The sequence below is a fragment of the Tursiops truncatus genome, chromosome 9, assembly GCF_011762595.2.
Source record: "Tursiops truncatus isolate mTurTru1 chromosome 9, mTurTru1.mat.Y, whole genome shotgun sequence".
Lineage (NCBI taxonomy): Eukaryota > Metazoa > Chordata > Mammalia > Artiodactyla > Delphinidae > Tursiops > Tursiops truncatus.
In genome coordinates, this window is record NC_047042.1 from 90,663,901 (window position 1) to 90,680,668 (window position 16,768).

The following is a 16,768-nucleotide window of genomic DNA, read 5'->3' on the forward strand; positions in this document are numbered from 1 at the left end:
CCCTTCTACTTATCCACTCTTTCTTTAAATGTGAAGTGGCCCCAGAGCAGAAAAACCTAGAGGAAGAAGGAAAAGCAAAGAGCCTGCATGAGTATCTACCCTGTGGGAAAGGAATTTGGACAGAGTGCCTCAGAGGGAGACATTCCTCCCTTCTTTCACTTGCTCACTGGTTCCCAACTTGGTTTCATGTTTCCAAGGCATCTGATATTCTTTTCCTAAATGTCAATGCTGCTGTGTGGTAAGATAAATTGTCAAGTGTTCTGTTACACACACAGCATGGAATGAGGATCGTACCGTGAGGTTTCGGTTTTCAAGTCTTTTTCATAAAATTAGAGAAAGGAGTCCTAGTTTAAACAATGAACATCACCAAGGATATCAAAAGAAACCTGAAATGCACACACTCCTTGTACGCTAGGTAACAAGTGTAAGCCTAATACAGTTTATAAGTGTGTTACAGCAGTTGCTCAGAGAAACGCCTCTCACCTGTTACGAGAATATCCATGACGGTGCTGGATTAAACGTAAAAATGAAGTTCAAGTTACCATCCCATAAAAACGTGCTTTGAAAAAAAAAACCCAAAAAACGTGGTTTGTGTTCAAATGGTCTACGTGCAGGTGCAGAAGTAGACTTCTTCACGCTCCTGCCTGGAACAAAGGTGGGCTCTGGAGACTGGCTTTGGGGACTTGCTCTGGAGGTAGAAATGAAATGGCTAAAACATCTACAGTGAAAGCGGGCGTGGTACTTAACACTGGAGCCCCCTGCCCACCCACCCAGAACCTTAACCAGCTCTCCTTCCAACCAACAGATTCATTCATGTCTAGGAATCTCGTATGAAAGGGATAGAGAAGTGTATTTAATGATTAACTCCTGAAGTGCTGCAAATGCAAACCAGTGTCCAAGCGACTGGTCTGGCCACTGGAGCACTAAGTTGTGCAAACGCAGTAAACGCTGACCCTGTACACAGTTCAACAGGAGGCCCATGAAGCACAGAATTACCTGTTTCAGCCCGAAGCCTCCAGGTGTCCCTTCACCTGTGCCCTGCGTCACAGGCCTCACGCCCTGAAAAATCTTGTTGGCAAAAAACAGCTCAAGTCTGCTGCTCAAAAGCCACGTACCACCAAAAAGAAAACACGCTCTGAAATTAAGTATAATCTGGAGGAAAATGTGTAGGCAGCTGTAAAGAAGTCAAATATATTTATTTATAACCCACCTATGCTCCACAAAGGATTAAATGTGGCCGAATGGCTGACCCTTGAGATCTGCTCTAAGCAGTAGACCTCGGTGGAAGTCTCACTATTTTCACACTTGACACTGGTCATCCAGCAGTTCCTGGGACTCTCCCCTCCCCTTCAGAACGGGCCTCTTCCTCCGCCGACCTTCTTCCCAAGCCCGGTCATCTTCTCGCTGTGTTCCTGCAAATGTATCCTCATAGCATCACTTCCTCCTCTTATAAAACCCCCTCGACCGTGCAGTTAGGGATTTCGTCCCCATATCGGAGCAGATCAGGATCAAGGTTATTTTCAACGGCAGCTTCACCCACTTTCTCCATCTGGCTCTTCCCACACCATCTCACCATGCGCCTGGGAAGCTCCTGTCTTCCTTAAAGTAGCTTCTGACATTGAGTTCTCCCCAAGGTCCCACTGTTTCCCCATGTGCAACTTCCATTCCTCCTTCTGAGTGCATAATGCACTTGTGTCCTTTCGGTGAATCTTACTGATGTTTAAACCACGTTATTTTTCCTTTTCTTCCATCTTCTATAGCCATGGGTATTGTCTGATTCAGATTCTAAGATCTCAGAAGGCAGGGCTCCTATTGACTTATTTGGTGCCAGGAGCAGGAAGATGCATGATAATTGAGAGTTAACGGTGAAGGAAGTGAATTTAAAGCAAAGCAGGAGAGAGGAAGCGGAGTCACACGGGGCCTCTAGTTTTCCTCTGGTTCCCTCCACGGGAACTCGCTCACTGGGAGGCCACAGCAGATCAGATCACCCCTCCCACCGCAATCACACAGTCTACATGCTCACAGTGCTTTGTGCCCCCTCCTCAAGGGACGTGTGCACGTGTGACCACATCTGATTCTCTCAATGAGAATTTTCCTGGGAGGTGGGCAGGGGAGGCCTGTTCTCGTTTGGCTGATGGGGAAAATGAGGCTTAGAGAAGGGACCTGACACAGCTAGTTAGTGATTGTGTAGATTCTGAAAATGATCATTTCTCCAAACAATCGTCTCTAAAACTCTGACTCACATTTATAGCTCTTGTTATTACCACTAGAACTTTTCAAAGAGGAAAAAAGAACAGACGTAAAATTTAACTTTTCATTTGGTGGTGTTTCAATAAATGGAACTCCAGAGCCACGCGTGACTGCCACAAGGACCTTTCGTTACGTAGATCCCGTTCACTGAGTGGTGCTCCCCATGACAGCTAGTCTGTTCTGAGTCTCGTGATGGTCAAACTGAGTGCAAACTGAGTATGCTTTATGGCCAACACAAGAGTGCCGGGGATCCCACCGGCCTGCTCACACCCACCACGCATCAGCGGTTGTTTATTCCACGTCATCTTTGGTCTTGACGTCGGTTTAAAAGTGTATCGGTTCTAAGAAGAAAAATACAGGTAGAATCTCCTTATGCTAGTTTGAAAGGCATCAAAACTGCTACTGCAGCCCCATTTAAAACAGAGGCCCATTCCTGCCATGTACTAAGGAGGTAATCATGTTCGTACAATCTGCGTGTGAACACTGAGGACAAAGAGCAGAATGGGAGGAGAGGGGCCAGCATTTACCCCATCAGCTGGCACTCAATCTGAATTCACCGTAAGGTGTCCATGATAAAATGCTGCTTGGATCTCTGAAATTCTTAATTACACATTCAAGAAACCTGGTATTTTTCAATGACATGCAAGGAGAATCTCCACTCTGGGCAAGTCTGGTATTTAACCAAGACCAAGAGGTAAGAATCAAGCCCAGATCAGGGTCTTCTCTCCCCCGTTCTTTGGAGCCTGTGAGGGTCGCCTAAAAAGGAGTTCCCATTCCTTTATTTAGCATCCTCAAGAGACTTGTCCTCCTGCACTCCCCCTTTTTCAGAGGTGCAAAGATGAACAATGGCTACATTTTAACTTCCCAGAACCAACTTCCCCTGGATCGTGAGACTCTGGGTCTATACAACAGGCTTAATTAAGGAAGGGCTGAAACATGACTCTGAAAACCCAATGATTACACTTTAGGAACCCGTTTTAGCTGCTTCAGGGTTCTTAAAATTTGACACAGATACACAGATTTTGACCAGTCACAACCCCGTGTTCTGCCTGTGTATCTGTTATTTAGTTAAAGATATTAGTTGATCTACTAAAAAAGGATTCATGGAAATTCTAAGTCTGTTTTTCTTCTTCATTTCACTCAGGTCCCAGAAAACAGAACAGCCCTTGTTACTCTATTCCTTACTCCACTTTGGGAAGGGGAGACATGTTTCCTTCAGGGGTCAATTTCAAGTGGGAGGACCCCTCTGTTGGGCCCAAAGACGGTTTTAACAGTCACTAGACGGAGTCAGGGACAACAGAATCAGAAATCAGAAGGAACATTTTTTTCTCCCTCGTGGTCTCAAAGCTCTTCTTTCCTTTCTTGACTCATTACGAAGAGGCTGAACGGAACTCAGTTTCATTTCCAGGTCTCGAACACAGGGAATGTGATTACCATGAAGGCATCCATAGACAACCAACCATTCAGTGGTCCTAGGAATTCTGACAGATCATTTTCGCTTATGTAAGATTTCTCATTCAAACATAATTTGGGAGCAACTCATCAGCAAAGTGCAAGGATCCATTAGGACCTCCTGAAAGCCTCTTTCTTTAGGCCTGGCCTGGATGAAGACATGTACTCAAATGAGATGCAATGAGCAGTTGCATGTGTCCGATTCACAAACCACAAATACAATTAAGAATGTAAATCTAAACTTTGATATGTATTTTGAAAAACCAAATAAATATTAAGCTTTTTCCATTTTGGGAGGCTTTTTTTTTCCCCCTTTCTAGAACAAAATGAAACCTTCCACATATCCTTCCACTGAGAAAGCCAAAGTTGCATTTCACAGACGACGTGAAGGGCTCTTGGAGCTGTAGCACCAGAAGTAGAAGGAAAATGCAGTCGATGGCTTCGTTTGGAATCATCAGGCTCTACAATCTATCATTTGGTTTCTCACTAGTAGCTCTTTAAATTCCCAAACAGTCTTACTATTCATGTTGTTAATATTACTATTAAAATAAGTTCCTATGGAGGAAAAGAGGGAAATAAAGTTGTGAATGTCTTCAACTCTCTTTCCTCAGAAAACAAAGCAGCAGGTTCATTGTACAAACCAGTCTGAATCACATCTTCCCACGGAAATACTAGATTCCTTTAATCCCTACACCATCTACACATTTTCATCTTTCACCTTTAAAAAAGAGACTAACTTAGTCACTTCATTAGCTTAGAATCGTGGTTCGTCTTTCGTGAAGTGCTGCTGGCTTTTAGCCAAAAGTACTTACATTTCAACTGAACCCAGGTGGTCACAAAATTGCCAACGTATTAAAAGCATCATGAGCTGTCACGTGACTTATGGCATCTTTTACAATTGCAACTCGTTCCCTTACTTGGGCCCTCAGCCCAGGAGATGCTTGTCCTCTTCCAGACACCTGCTCAGTTGATTTCCTTTTAGTCTTGCTTCCACGGGAAGCGGATACTTGGCAAATCTGCAAGGTGGGGCCGATCAGCTGTGGAAGTTCTGCACGGTGGTCTGCTTCTGGGAGAGCCGGAGCAGCTCCTCGCGGATAGCTTTGATGAGAGAGGCTGAGGAGTGGCTGGGCTGGAGGTCTTCCGTGGAGCTGGCAGGGTAGGCCAGCCCGGCGCCCGGCAGCCCCCTGTGCGCGAGGTTCCCAGGAGGAGCCGAGGGCTCCCGACCTGAAGTCCTTGGCACCTGGAACAGCGGTGACGAATACTCCTGATGTCCGAGCACATGTGTCTGAAAAACATGGCAAACGTTACTGTACTTCCCACGTGAAACCAGAAGGGAAGATCAGATGCAAACTGGCATTGGACATGCTCTGCCCATCTCCCACCCAACAACTCAGCCTCCCAGGACAGGGACGGAGAGAAGTAACTGCAGACAAATTGCTCGAGGGAGAGCAGTACAATAAAGAAGCCCATGAAACAAGGGCCTAGGGACTTCCCTGGTGGTCCAGTGGGTAAGACTCCGTGCTCCCAATGCAGGGGGCCCTGGTTCGATCCCTGGCTGGGGAACAAGATCCTGCATGCATGTCGCAAATAAGAGTTCACATGCCACAACTAAGAAGTCCACATGCCACAACTAAGAGTCCACATGCCACAACTAAGAGTCCACATGCCACAACTAAGACCCAGCCCAGCCTAAATAAATATTTTTTTAAAAAACAGAAAACAAGGGCCTATAAGCACTTGCTTAAAGACAGACAGAAAGAATGAATGTGCAGTCGGCCTCACTGGCTAATCCCTGCGCTGCCGTGTGTGGAAGTGAGTGGGCTGCTGGGGAACCAGGAAGGGCCCTAAAGAGCTGGACAGAGAGGGAGGCCAGAGCAGCCCACGGATGGGAAGGTCGGATGAAGATGTCTGCTCAAAGGGATAAGCACATATTGGCAGACGGACCGACGGGAACAGCAACTGCCTTTGCTCAGAGTCCAGAGCCCAAGGAAGGTGTGATGAGAACACAGACTGGGCCCACGGGACAGCGACGAGATCACAAAGTCATCTTCCGTCCTGTCTGTCCGTGTGTCTGTGTATCAGTGCTCTGTAGAGACTTTTCTTTAAAAAGCTATCTGCGCTAAAACATACAATAGTTTTGCTGACGTTGGCAAAATACAGATCAAGCATTCCTTTGAAAGAATTATACTTTTCAGTGATTTTTTTCCATATTTTTTCAATGAAAAATCTCTTTACATACACACACACACACTACGTCTGTGGTTTCACTTGTGCGAAGAGCAACCTGATAGCCTGGTAAACATGACAGTCAAGCCCTAGAAAAACTTCTACATTTCACTTCTCCACATCATGACCGAGAGGCCCTCTAAAAGTGCATGTCGGATTTGACGGGAAAACCCAGAACACCTCAGGAAACTAAGCTGGGCACAGAAAAAGCAAACTGTCAGCAAATGGAAAGCAGAGACCTGAGACTATAAGGATAGCCATGTGTCTTTCAGGGGAACATTATATCCTAAAGTTAATTTCTTTCCACTGAGTAAAAGCAACCAGTCACAAAGGGAATGTACTGTATCTGCTGGAAAAGCATGTAAGTGCAACGAAAGCTGAGGCAGAGTGATGAGGATAAAACAAAAAATATTATTTTGGTTTGTGTTTTCAAATTCATTAATTTAATCCCCTTCGGTATAAAATTCTTGAGAAAAATGAAAGCATTTGTAGAAATTACCGGTGCCCGTATTGATTCCATTCCTTTCAAGGAGTGACCACAGTGATAAGAAGCCTCCGAAAGATGACTTATGTATTGCGATGTCCCAAACAGTTTGCTTACGGCAAAGGCACCTACTCACGGTGGTTATAATGGAAATGACATTAACAAACCAACAATAAAGCTCAAATGGAGAGCAAGGAGGTATGTGAGATCAAGAATATTTATATAGTGATCACACCAAAGATCAAGTCCAGATTTTAGAGGTTCAAACACACTCCTTAAAGGTCAAAATTATAGAGGCAGAAAGTAGGATGGTGCTTGCCTGGAGTTGGGGGGAGCGGCGAATGGGAAGTTTGGGTTTCATGGGTACAGAATTTCAGTTTTTCAGATGAAATGAGCTATGGAGATGGATGGTGGGATCGTTGCATAATATTACAAACGCATTTAAAACCACTGAGGTGTACACTTAAAAATGGTTCAAACGGTAAATTTTATGTTGACCATAATTGAAAAAAATGGTAGGAAAAGTAACTGTTTCTTAGGCCTCTTGCAGATTTTTCATAATGAATATTGCTTTTATTATTTTTAAGTTTTTTTAATGGATCTTTATTGGAGTATAATTGCTTCACAATACTGTTAGTTTCTGTTGTACAACAAAGTGAATCAGCCATACACATACATATGTCCCCATATCCCCTCTCTCTTGAGCCCCCCTTCCATCCTCCCTATCTCATCCCTCTAGGTCATCGCAAAGCACCGAGCTGATCTCCCTGTGCTATGCTGCTGCTTCCCACTAGCTAACTATTTTACATTCGGTAGTGTATATATGTCAATGCCACTCTCACTTTGCCCCAGCTTTGCCCTCCCACCCTGTGTCCTCAAGTCCATTCTCTATGACTACATCTTTATTCCTGTCCTGCAACTAGGTTCATCAGCATCATTTTTTTTGATTCTATATATATGTGTTAGCATACAGTATTTGTTTTTCTCTTTTTGACATACTTCACTCTGTATGACAGACTCTAGGTCCATCCACCTCACTACAAATAACCCAATTTCGTTTCTTTTTATGGCTGAGTAATATTCCATTGTATATATGCACCACATCTTCTTTATCCATTCATCTGTTGATGGACACTTAGGTTGCTTCCATGTCCTGGCTACTGTAAATAGAGCTGCAATGGACACTGTGGTACATGTCTCTTTTTGAATTATGGTTTTCTCAGGGTATATGCCCAGTAGTGGGGTTGCTGGGTCATATGGTAGCTTTATTTTTAGTTTTTTAAGGAACCTCCATACTGTTCTCCATAGCGGTTGTATCAATTTACATTCCCAACAGTGCAGGAGGGTTCCCTTTTCACCACACCCTTTCCAGCATTTATTGTTTGTAGATTTTTTGATGATGGCCATTCTGACTGCTGTGAGGTGATACCTCACTGTAGTTTTGATTTGCATTTCTCTAATGATTAGTGATGTTGAGCATCTTTTCACATGCCTGTTGGCCATCTGTATGTCTTCCTTGGTGAAATGTCTATTTAGGTCTTCCACCCATTTTTTTAATTGGATTGTTTGTATTTTGATATTGAGCTCCATGAACTGTTTGTATATTTTGGAGATTAATTCTTGGTCTATTGTTTCATTTGCAAATATTTTCTCCCATTCTGAGGGTTGTCTTTTTGTCTTGTTTATGGTTTCCTTTGCTGTGCAAAAGCTTTTACATTTAATTAAGTCCCATTTGTTTATTTCTGTTTTTATTTCCATTTCTCTAAGAGGTGGGTCAAAAAAGATCTTGCTGTGGTTTATGTCAAAGAGTGTTTTTCCTATGTTTTCCTCTAAGAGTTTTATAGTGTCTGGTCTTACATTTAGGTCTTTAATCCATTTGGGGTTTATTTTTGTGTATGGTGTCAGGTGATGTTCTAATTTCATTCTTTTACATGTAGCTGTCCAGTTTTCCCAACACCACTTATTGAAGAGGCTGTACTTTCTCCACTGTTATGTTCTTGCCTCCCTTGTCGTAAATTAGGTGCCCATATGTGCGTGGGTTTAACTCTGGGCATTCTATCCTGTACTGTTGATCTATATTTCTGTTTTTGTGCGAGTACCACACTGTCTTGATTACTGCAGCTTTGTGGTATTGTTTGAAGTCAAGGAGCCTGATTTCTCCAACTCCATTTTTCTTTCTCAAGATTGCTTTGGCTATTCGGGGTCTTTTATGTTTCCATATGAATTGCAAAATTTTTTGTTCTAATTCTGTGAAGAATGCCATTGGTAGTTTGATAGGGATTAAACTGAATCTGTAGATTGGTTTGGGTAGTATAGTCATTTTCACAATATTGATTCTTCCAATGCAAGCACATGGTATATTTCTCCATCTGTTTATGTCATCTTTGATTTCTTTCATCAGTGTTTTATAGTTTTATGAGTACAAGTCTTTTGCCTCCTTAGGGAGGTTTATTCCTAAGTATTTTGTTGTTGTTGTTGCGATGGTAAATGGGATTGTTTCCTTAATATCTCTTTCTGATTTTTCATTGTTGATGTACAGGAATGCCAGAGATTTATATGCATTAATTTTGTATCCTGCAACCTTACCAAATTCACTGATTAGTTCTAGTAGTCTTCTGCTGGCATCTTTAGGATTCTCTATGTATAGTATCATGTCATCGGCAAACAGTGACAGTTTTACTTCTTCTTTTCCAATTTGTATTCCTTTTATTTCTTTTTCTTCTCTGATGGCCATGGCTAGGACTTCCAAAACTATGTTGAATAAGAGTGGCAAGAGTGGTCATCCTTGTCTTGTTCCTGATCTTAGTGGAAATGCTTTCAGTTTTTCACCACTGAGTATGATGCTTGTTGTGGGTTTGTCATATATGACCTTTATTATGTTGAGGTAGGTTCCCTCTATGCCCATTTTCTGGAGAGTTTTTTATCATAAATGAATTTTGAACTGAATTTTGTCAAAAGCTTTTTCTGCATCTATTGAGAGGATCATGTGGTTTTAATTCCTTAATTTGTTAATGTGGTGTATCACATTGATTGATCTACGTATATACTGAAGAATCCTTGCATCCCTGGCATAAATCCTACTTGATCATGGTGCATGAATCTTTTAATGTGTTGTTGCATTCTGTTTGCTAGTATTTTGTTCAGGATTTTTGCATCTATCTTCATCAGTGATATTGGTCTATAATTTTTTTGTGTGATATCTTTTGCTGGTTTTGGTATCCGGGTGATTGTGGCTTCATAGAATGAATTTGGGAGTGTTTCTCCCTCTGCAATTTTTTGGAAGAGTTTGAGAAGGATCAGTGTTAGCTCTTCTCTAAATGTTTGATAGAATTTGCCTGTGAAGCCATCTGGTCCTGGACTTTTGTTTGTTGGAAGATTTTTAATTACGGTTTCAATTTCATTATTTGTGATAGGTTTGTTTATATTTTCTAATTCTTCCTGGTTCAGTCTTGGAAAATTGTATCTTTCCAAGAATTTGTCCATTTCTTCGTGGTTGTCCATTTTACTGGCATATAGTTGTTTGTAGTAGTCTCTTATAATCCTTTGTATTTCTACAGTGTCAGTTGTGATTTCTCCTTTTTCATTTCTAAGTTTATTGATTTGCATCCTCTCCCTTTTTTTCTTGATAAGTATCTTCTCAAAGAACCAGCTTTTAGTTTTATTGATCTTAGCTGCTGTTTTCTTTGTTTCTATTTCATTTATTTCTGCTCTGATTTTTATGATTTCTTTCTTCTACTGACTTTGGGTTTTCTTTGTTCTTCCTCTAGTTGTTTTAAGTGTAGGGGTGGATTGTTTGAGATTTTTATTTTCCTTGAGGTGAGACTGAATTGCTATAAACTTCCCTCTTAGAACTGCTTTTGCTACATCCCATAGGTTTTGGGTCATTGTGTTTTCGTTATCATTTGTTTCTATGTATTTTTTTATTTCTTCTTTGATTTCTTCAGTGATCTCTTGGTAACTTAGTAGAGCACTGTTTAGCCTCCATGTATTTGTGTTTTTTACAGATTTTTCCCTGTAACTGATTTCCAATCTCATAGCATTGTGGTCAGAAAAGATGCTTGATATGATTTAAATTTTCTTAAATTTTCTGAGGCTTGATTTGTGACCCAAGATGTGATCTATCCTGAGAATGTTCCATGTGCACTTGAGAAGAAAGTGTATTCTGCCACTTTGGGGTGGAATGTTCTATAAATATCAATTAAATCTATCTGGTCTATTGTGTCATTTAAAGCTTGTGTTTCCTTATTTTCTGTTTGGATGATCTGTCCATTGGTGTTAAGTGGAATGTTAAAGTCCCCTACTATTATTGTGCTACTGTTGGTTTCTCCTTTCATGGTTGTTAGCATTTGCCTTATGTATTGAGGTGCTCCTATATTGGGTGCATAAACATTTATAATTGTCATATCTTCTTCTTGGATTGATCCTTTGATCATTATGTAGTGTCCTTCTCTGTATTGTAATAGTCTTTATTTTAAACTCTATTTTATCAGATACGAGTATTGCTACTCTAGCTTTCTTTTGATTTCCATTTGCATGGAATATCTTTTTCCATCCCTTCACCTTCAGTCTGTATGTGTCCCTAGGTCTGAAGTGGATCTCTTGTAGACAGCATATATATAGGTCTTGTTTTTGTATCCATTCAGACCCATTTTATATGGGTATTGTTTTTGTATCTGTGTCTTTTGGTTGGGGCATTTAATCCAATTACTTTCAAGGTTATTATTATGTATATTCTTATTACCATTTTCCTAATTGTTTTGGGTTTGGTTTTGTAGGTCCTTTTCTCCTCTTGTGTTTCCCGCCTAGAGAAGTTTCTTTAGCATCTGTTGTAAAGCTGGTTTGGTGGTGCTGAAGTCTCTTAGCTTTTGCTTGTCTGAAAAGCTTTTGATTTCTCCATCGAATCTGAATGAGATCCTTGCTGGGTAGAGTAATCTTGATTGTAGGTTTTTCTCTTTCATCACTTTAAGTATACCCTGCCACTCCCTTCTGGCCTGCATAGTTTCTGCTGAAAAATCAGCTGATAACCTTATGGGGGTTCCTTTGTATGTTATTTTTTGTTTTCCCTTGCTGCTTTTAATATTTTTTCTTTGAATTTAATTTTTGTTACTTTGATTAATATGTGTCTTGGTGCGTTTTTCCTAGGGTTTATCCTATATGGGACTCTGTGCTTCCTGGACTTGGGTGACTATTTCCTTCCCCATGTTAGGGAAGTTTCGACTATAATCTCTTCAAATATTTTCTTAGACCCTTTCTTTTTCTCTTCTTCTTCTGGGACCCCTATAATTCGAATGTTGGTGCGTTTACTGTTGTCCCAGAGGTCTCTGAGAATGTCTTCTTTCCATTCTTTTTTCCTTATTCTGTTCCTCAGCAGTTATTTCCACCATTTTGTCTTCCAGCTCACTTATCCGTTCTTCTGCCTCAGTTATTGTTACTGATTCCTTCTAATGTATTTTTCGTTTCAGTTATTGTGTTGTTCATCTGTTTGTTTGTTCTTTAGTTCTTCTAGATCTTTGTTAAACATTTCTTCTATTTTCTCAATCCGTGCCTCCATTCTATTTCTGAGATTCTGGATCATCTTTACTATCATTACTGTGAATTCTTTTTCAGGTAGATTGCCTATTTCCTCTTCATTTATTTGGTCTCGTAGGTTTTTACCTTGTTCCTTCATCTGTGACATATTTTTTGGCTGTCTCATTTTTTTTTTTTTTTTAATGAGTGGGATTGTGATCCTGTCTTACTGGTTGTCTGGCCTGAGGCTTCCAACGCTGGAGTTTGTAGGCTATCGGGTAGAGGTGGGTCTTGGTGCTGAGATGAGAGACCCCGTGAGACCTCACTCCAATGATTATTCCCTGGGGTCTGAGGTTATTTGCTATCCAGTGGTTCTGACATGGAGCTCCCACCGCAGGAGCTTCGGCCCGGTCCCCGGCTCATGAACCAAGATCCCGCAAGCCACGTGGGGTGGCAAAAAAAAAAAAGAGAGAGAGAGAACAATAACAAAGTAAAAAATAAAATTAGACTAGGAAACTAACAGATATGTTAGAAAGAATATAAAAATAAAAATATAGATGAATCAACAACCGAAAGGTACAATGGAACCACAACAGTAAAAAAAGAGGAGGAGGGAGAAGAGAGAAAAAAAAAGAAAGAAAGAAAGAAAAAAAAAGAAAAAACAGGGAAAAGGCCTTGGCTGTGGAGGGTGGGGCCTAAGCAAGGGCTAGGTTTGGGCAAGTGGGCAGGGCCTATGTTGAGGACCCACAGGGCTGGAAAAGGCCCTGGGGGCTGTGGGAGGCAGGGCTTAGGCTCAAGGAACAGAAGGGGCCCAGGCGTGCCCCCCAACCCTGTTCTCAGAGGGCTGGGGACCTCATATGGTAGTCCAGCAGGCTCCCCATGCCCAAGTGGGCGGGGCAATCGCCCTCCACTCCTCTCCCGCACCTCCTGGAGGGCCCCTCCCGCCTGCCCCTCCTGTTCTCCCCAGCCTCAGGGGCACCAATCCTGCCTGGCCTCCACTTCTCCTTCCCCCTCTGTCCCTCCACATCCTACCGGTTCACTTGGGGGTTCCTCCCATCTCCTTGGATGTCAGGGTCCCCACCAGCAGCCAGCAGATGCCCTAGTTGTGAGGAGACGCTAACTTGGTGTCTTCCCACACCACCATGTTGACTCCGCCCTCTTAAGTTATTTTTTAAAACTCACTACTTCAAGCCTGAAAGCTACCTCAAGAAAAATTATATACTTTCCCAAATTTCAATGCCAATACTCTCCCACTCTGGTCAGAGGGAATTTCCCATCTACAAACTGCAAGAAAAAAACACACTCAAGGGGGGAAAAAGTGAGGGGAGTTAAAACTTTATGTAGGTTTTAAAAAGAGATCCCCCGAGCAGAAGCAGCAGCAGCTACACTAAGTGATCATGTCTGAATTCTCAATGACGATCCCAACACAAGGTACTCACAGCCTCTCTCCGGCCAGCTTCATCCTCCCCATACGAAGGCCAGCCTGGTCCTCCATACTGGCTGCCTCTGCCTGGTTGGATTTCCACTGGCTGAGCTCCAATTCTGCTGGCAATTCCCACCTGTGTCAGGTGCTGGATCTGGGAGCCTGGAGGAACACAATGAGTGGCCCAGTGAACACTGGTAGGGGGGTGAGGCTGCCCAGTAAGACACTTCGGTTCTGACCACAGCACGCCCTGGGGATACGAGCATTGCTCAAACGTGGCACCAATTCTACCTCCAGAGAAGACATGTCCTAAGAAAAACAGACCATGAGTTTCTGGGTTTGCAGGCTTTTACTTCCTTTCAATACAGTGGCTAATAGTGATGTTCATATTTTCCCAGCCAGACATCAAAGGACTGGGAATAAACGGCATAACAGAGGGCCCTTCCATTCATTTCTGTAGAGGCTACAAATAAGGATGACCTTATCGATTCAGAAAAAAGGAGTGAAAGCTGTTGGAGCCACGAAGAAGCTGAAACCTGGTTCTTGCTTATGGCTTTCAGACTCACAAGGGGCTGAAAATACAATATGCTTTTGTTTCCTTAACAGGCAGAGTGTGAATTCAGAATGTTAAAGTACACTTTTGTTACACTCTCATTGTTTTCATAACTTAGTCATATCATAATTAAAACTTTAACGCCACCCACCCAGCCTTCTCATTGAGGTATACTGATAGCAAAGACAGATGATCTCTAGCACTCATTCTACACTCAGACTCACTATGGCCTTGTGTGGCTGTGAAAGCCAGGCTTTAAACAACATATTTTTCTCCCCCATCAACTTCGGCATACGGAAATACCTCTTTTCAACAGATGGAGGGAGGAAAAACAGATCTTTAAACACTGTGAAATAAAATACAAATTTACAAATGCTCCTAGGATCATCTAATTCATCTGTGATGCTCAGACTGGTCCCACAAAGGTTCAGGGTTTTCACAGAGATAAGGGAGGTGGCCCCCTCCATCTTCAAGTCTACTCCTACTCTAGTTGCCTAATTAACAGCCTCTGTTAATCAAATACATTTTTAAAAACGTACTCTGCAGGAGTGCTTGTCAGTTACTGAAGATTCATAACAGTATTAAAACTATTAGAACTATCAGTACTGTTTGCCCAACAGACATTGTTTGAGCAAATGTTGCAAAGAACAGAAATGCAGCACAGTGTTCCCCATCACTTATAAAGGTTCAGACAGCTGCATAGGGAGAAAAGCATACCTTTGTGTTAAAATTGTAACAGTAGTTGAGGTCACAGTTCAGGCAGGATTCTGTATCTTGCTTTGTTCACTTAGCGAGACAGCACAAGCTCCCCCATGATTCAAGTGGCCCATCACCCCGAGCAAGCCTGGGTTTGCATTGCAGCTCAGCTACTGACAAGTCCTGTGACCTCGGACACCCAGTAATCACTCCAGCTGAGCCTCAACGCCTCACTTTTCAAATGAAGTTAAAAAGTCTACCTCACAGTGTTATTTCAAGGATTAAAAGAGATAAAATAGGTCAAGTACCAAATGCATAGGAGGCAACCAGGAAATCTTAAATTCCCTTTTTCTGGCTCTATCTGAGCTCTTCATTTTCAATAGCTGTACAGTTTACTACTGATGCCCGTATAACTGGGTACTGAGGGAGCTCACAGTAGTTTGCTATTCTGAATAAGGCTCCAATAAACATCTTTGTACATGTAGTTTTTCTCCAGTATTTTGCATTTCTTCAGTGAGGGGAGCCTATATTCCCAAACTTATCAAATCAAAGGCTCATGAAGTTATACTGCCAAGCTGCTTTCCGAAAGTTTAGTGATTTACACCATCACCGGAAATAATACAATAGTAATAATAATGGCCGCTAATATTTATTAAAATTTGTTGTATGCCACGCACTATTTTAAGCACTTTACATTTGTTATCTTCTTCAATCATCAAATAACCGTAAGAGGTAAGTACTAAAGTTATCCCCATTGTACAGATAAAGAAACCGAACGCTAATTTCACCACATCACATTATTATAAAAACAATTTCATGATTGAAATGGTGGCTCATCATGGTTTTAATTTGCATTTCTTTAATCATTTTCAAAACTGGACATTTTTTTTAATGTTTACTTTCATATGATACACACACATTTCTTTTGTGCATTCCTTCTTTCTGTCCTTTGCCTGTTTATCTTTTGCAGTTTGCCCATTTATCAATTTATGAGCCATTCTCTATAATAAGATTACCTCTTGGTCATATCTGCTATAAATCTTCCTAGGTACTACTTTCCTTTTGCTTTTGGTAAGTTTTAGACATATACATATTTGATAATTTTACAGAGTCAGAAAAGTAACTTTTCTAGTATATCTTAGTATTTTTTCCATTTCAAATTTTTACACAATTTAATCCCTTATGGCAAATTATTAGAAAATAACTTCCTCTTCAAATATTTCATACATATAATTTCTATATTCCTCCAGATTAAAAATGAATATGTCTGAATATTGTTTGGTATAAGTGCTATGCAACCAGGTTCAAATACAAAACAATTAATGAGGGAAACAAGACCCACTGCAAAGCACAGCACCTGCAAGGTATGGGAAATCATGTAGGCTATCAGGATACATTCTTTGTTTTGTTGATTGACTGACAGACAATGCAAAATACAAGAACTGCCAAAAAGACCATACTGGATAATTATCCATCAATTATCACAAATTTGGAATTGGCCTAAACTAGTTATTTGATGACATTATAAAACGGTATATTCTCCAGAAAATGAGAAAATAGCAAAAGGAATTATTTAACATGTAATGGCTCCTCTTATTAAAGCATCAGACTTCCAAAGGAAGGAAATGAACTAGGAAAATAAAAGATGGGCTCTGAGCCCTGCTAATAAAATGCAGTAAGACAGAGTAATAATGAACTCTGAGGACTTTTTAGAGTAGCTGTACAAGAAACAGAAAGAAAAAAAAAAAAAAAGAAAGAAATGGAAAGAGCTCGGGGAACACTGAGTGATATGCACAAATCAGTGTTCATAGTATCAACTATTCATGAGATGAAGTTTCATGACATGCAACAGTGATTTGTAATCTGGGGCACAAGATTGGGTCTCAGGCAACCTGGTGGAGGCCGACCGGCCAACTGCTTTGTCAGAATATCAGCTCAGCCGTGCTGGGTGCTGTGTGTCAACAACCAGCAGTGTCTCTCATTATGGGTCTGGAAAGGGTCTCTTAGCTGGTCCACTTACGCTTCTGTTGGACTGATTAGGGAAATCAACTATGAGGTCTAGCAGTGTTTGAAAATGTGGGGATTTACAAAGATCTCAGAATGAATCCCTCATAAACGTCAAGTATCTACTGAACTTGATGAGGATTTGTTGTGGGTTCAACTAGTATCACAAAAT

General features: G+C 41.4%; 1 protein-coding gene across 1 annotated transcript in view; it reads right to left on the reverse strand.

Annotated features, from left to right (window-relative positions):
* Window positions 1-773: 773 nt before the first annotated feature.
* Window positions 774-16,768, reverse strand: part of KIAA1549 (KIAA1549 ortholog) — a 150,992-nt gene continuing 134,997 nt past the window's right edge. The window contains exons 19-20 of the mRNA XM_033863337.2: window positions 13,360-13,505; window positions 774-4,987 (exon numbers count right to left, since the gene is read on the reverse strand). Of these exons, the coding sequence (XP_033719228.2) occupies window positions 4,736-4,987; window positions 13,360-13,505 (398 nt within the window). The 3' untranslated portion in view covers window positions 774-4,735. The remainder of the gene's footprint in view (window positions 4,988-13,359; window positions 13,506-16,768) is intronic.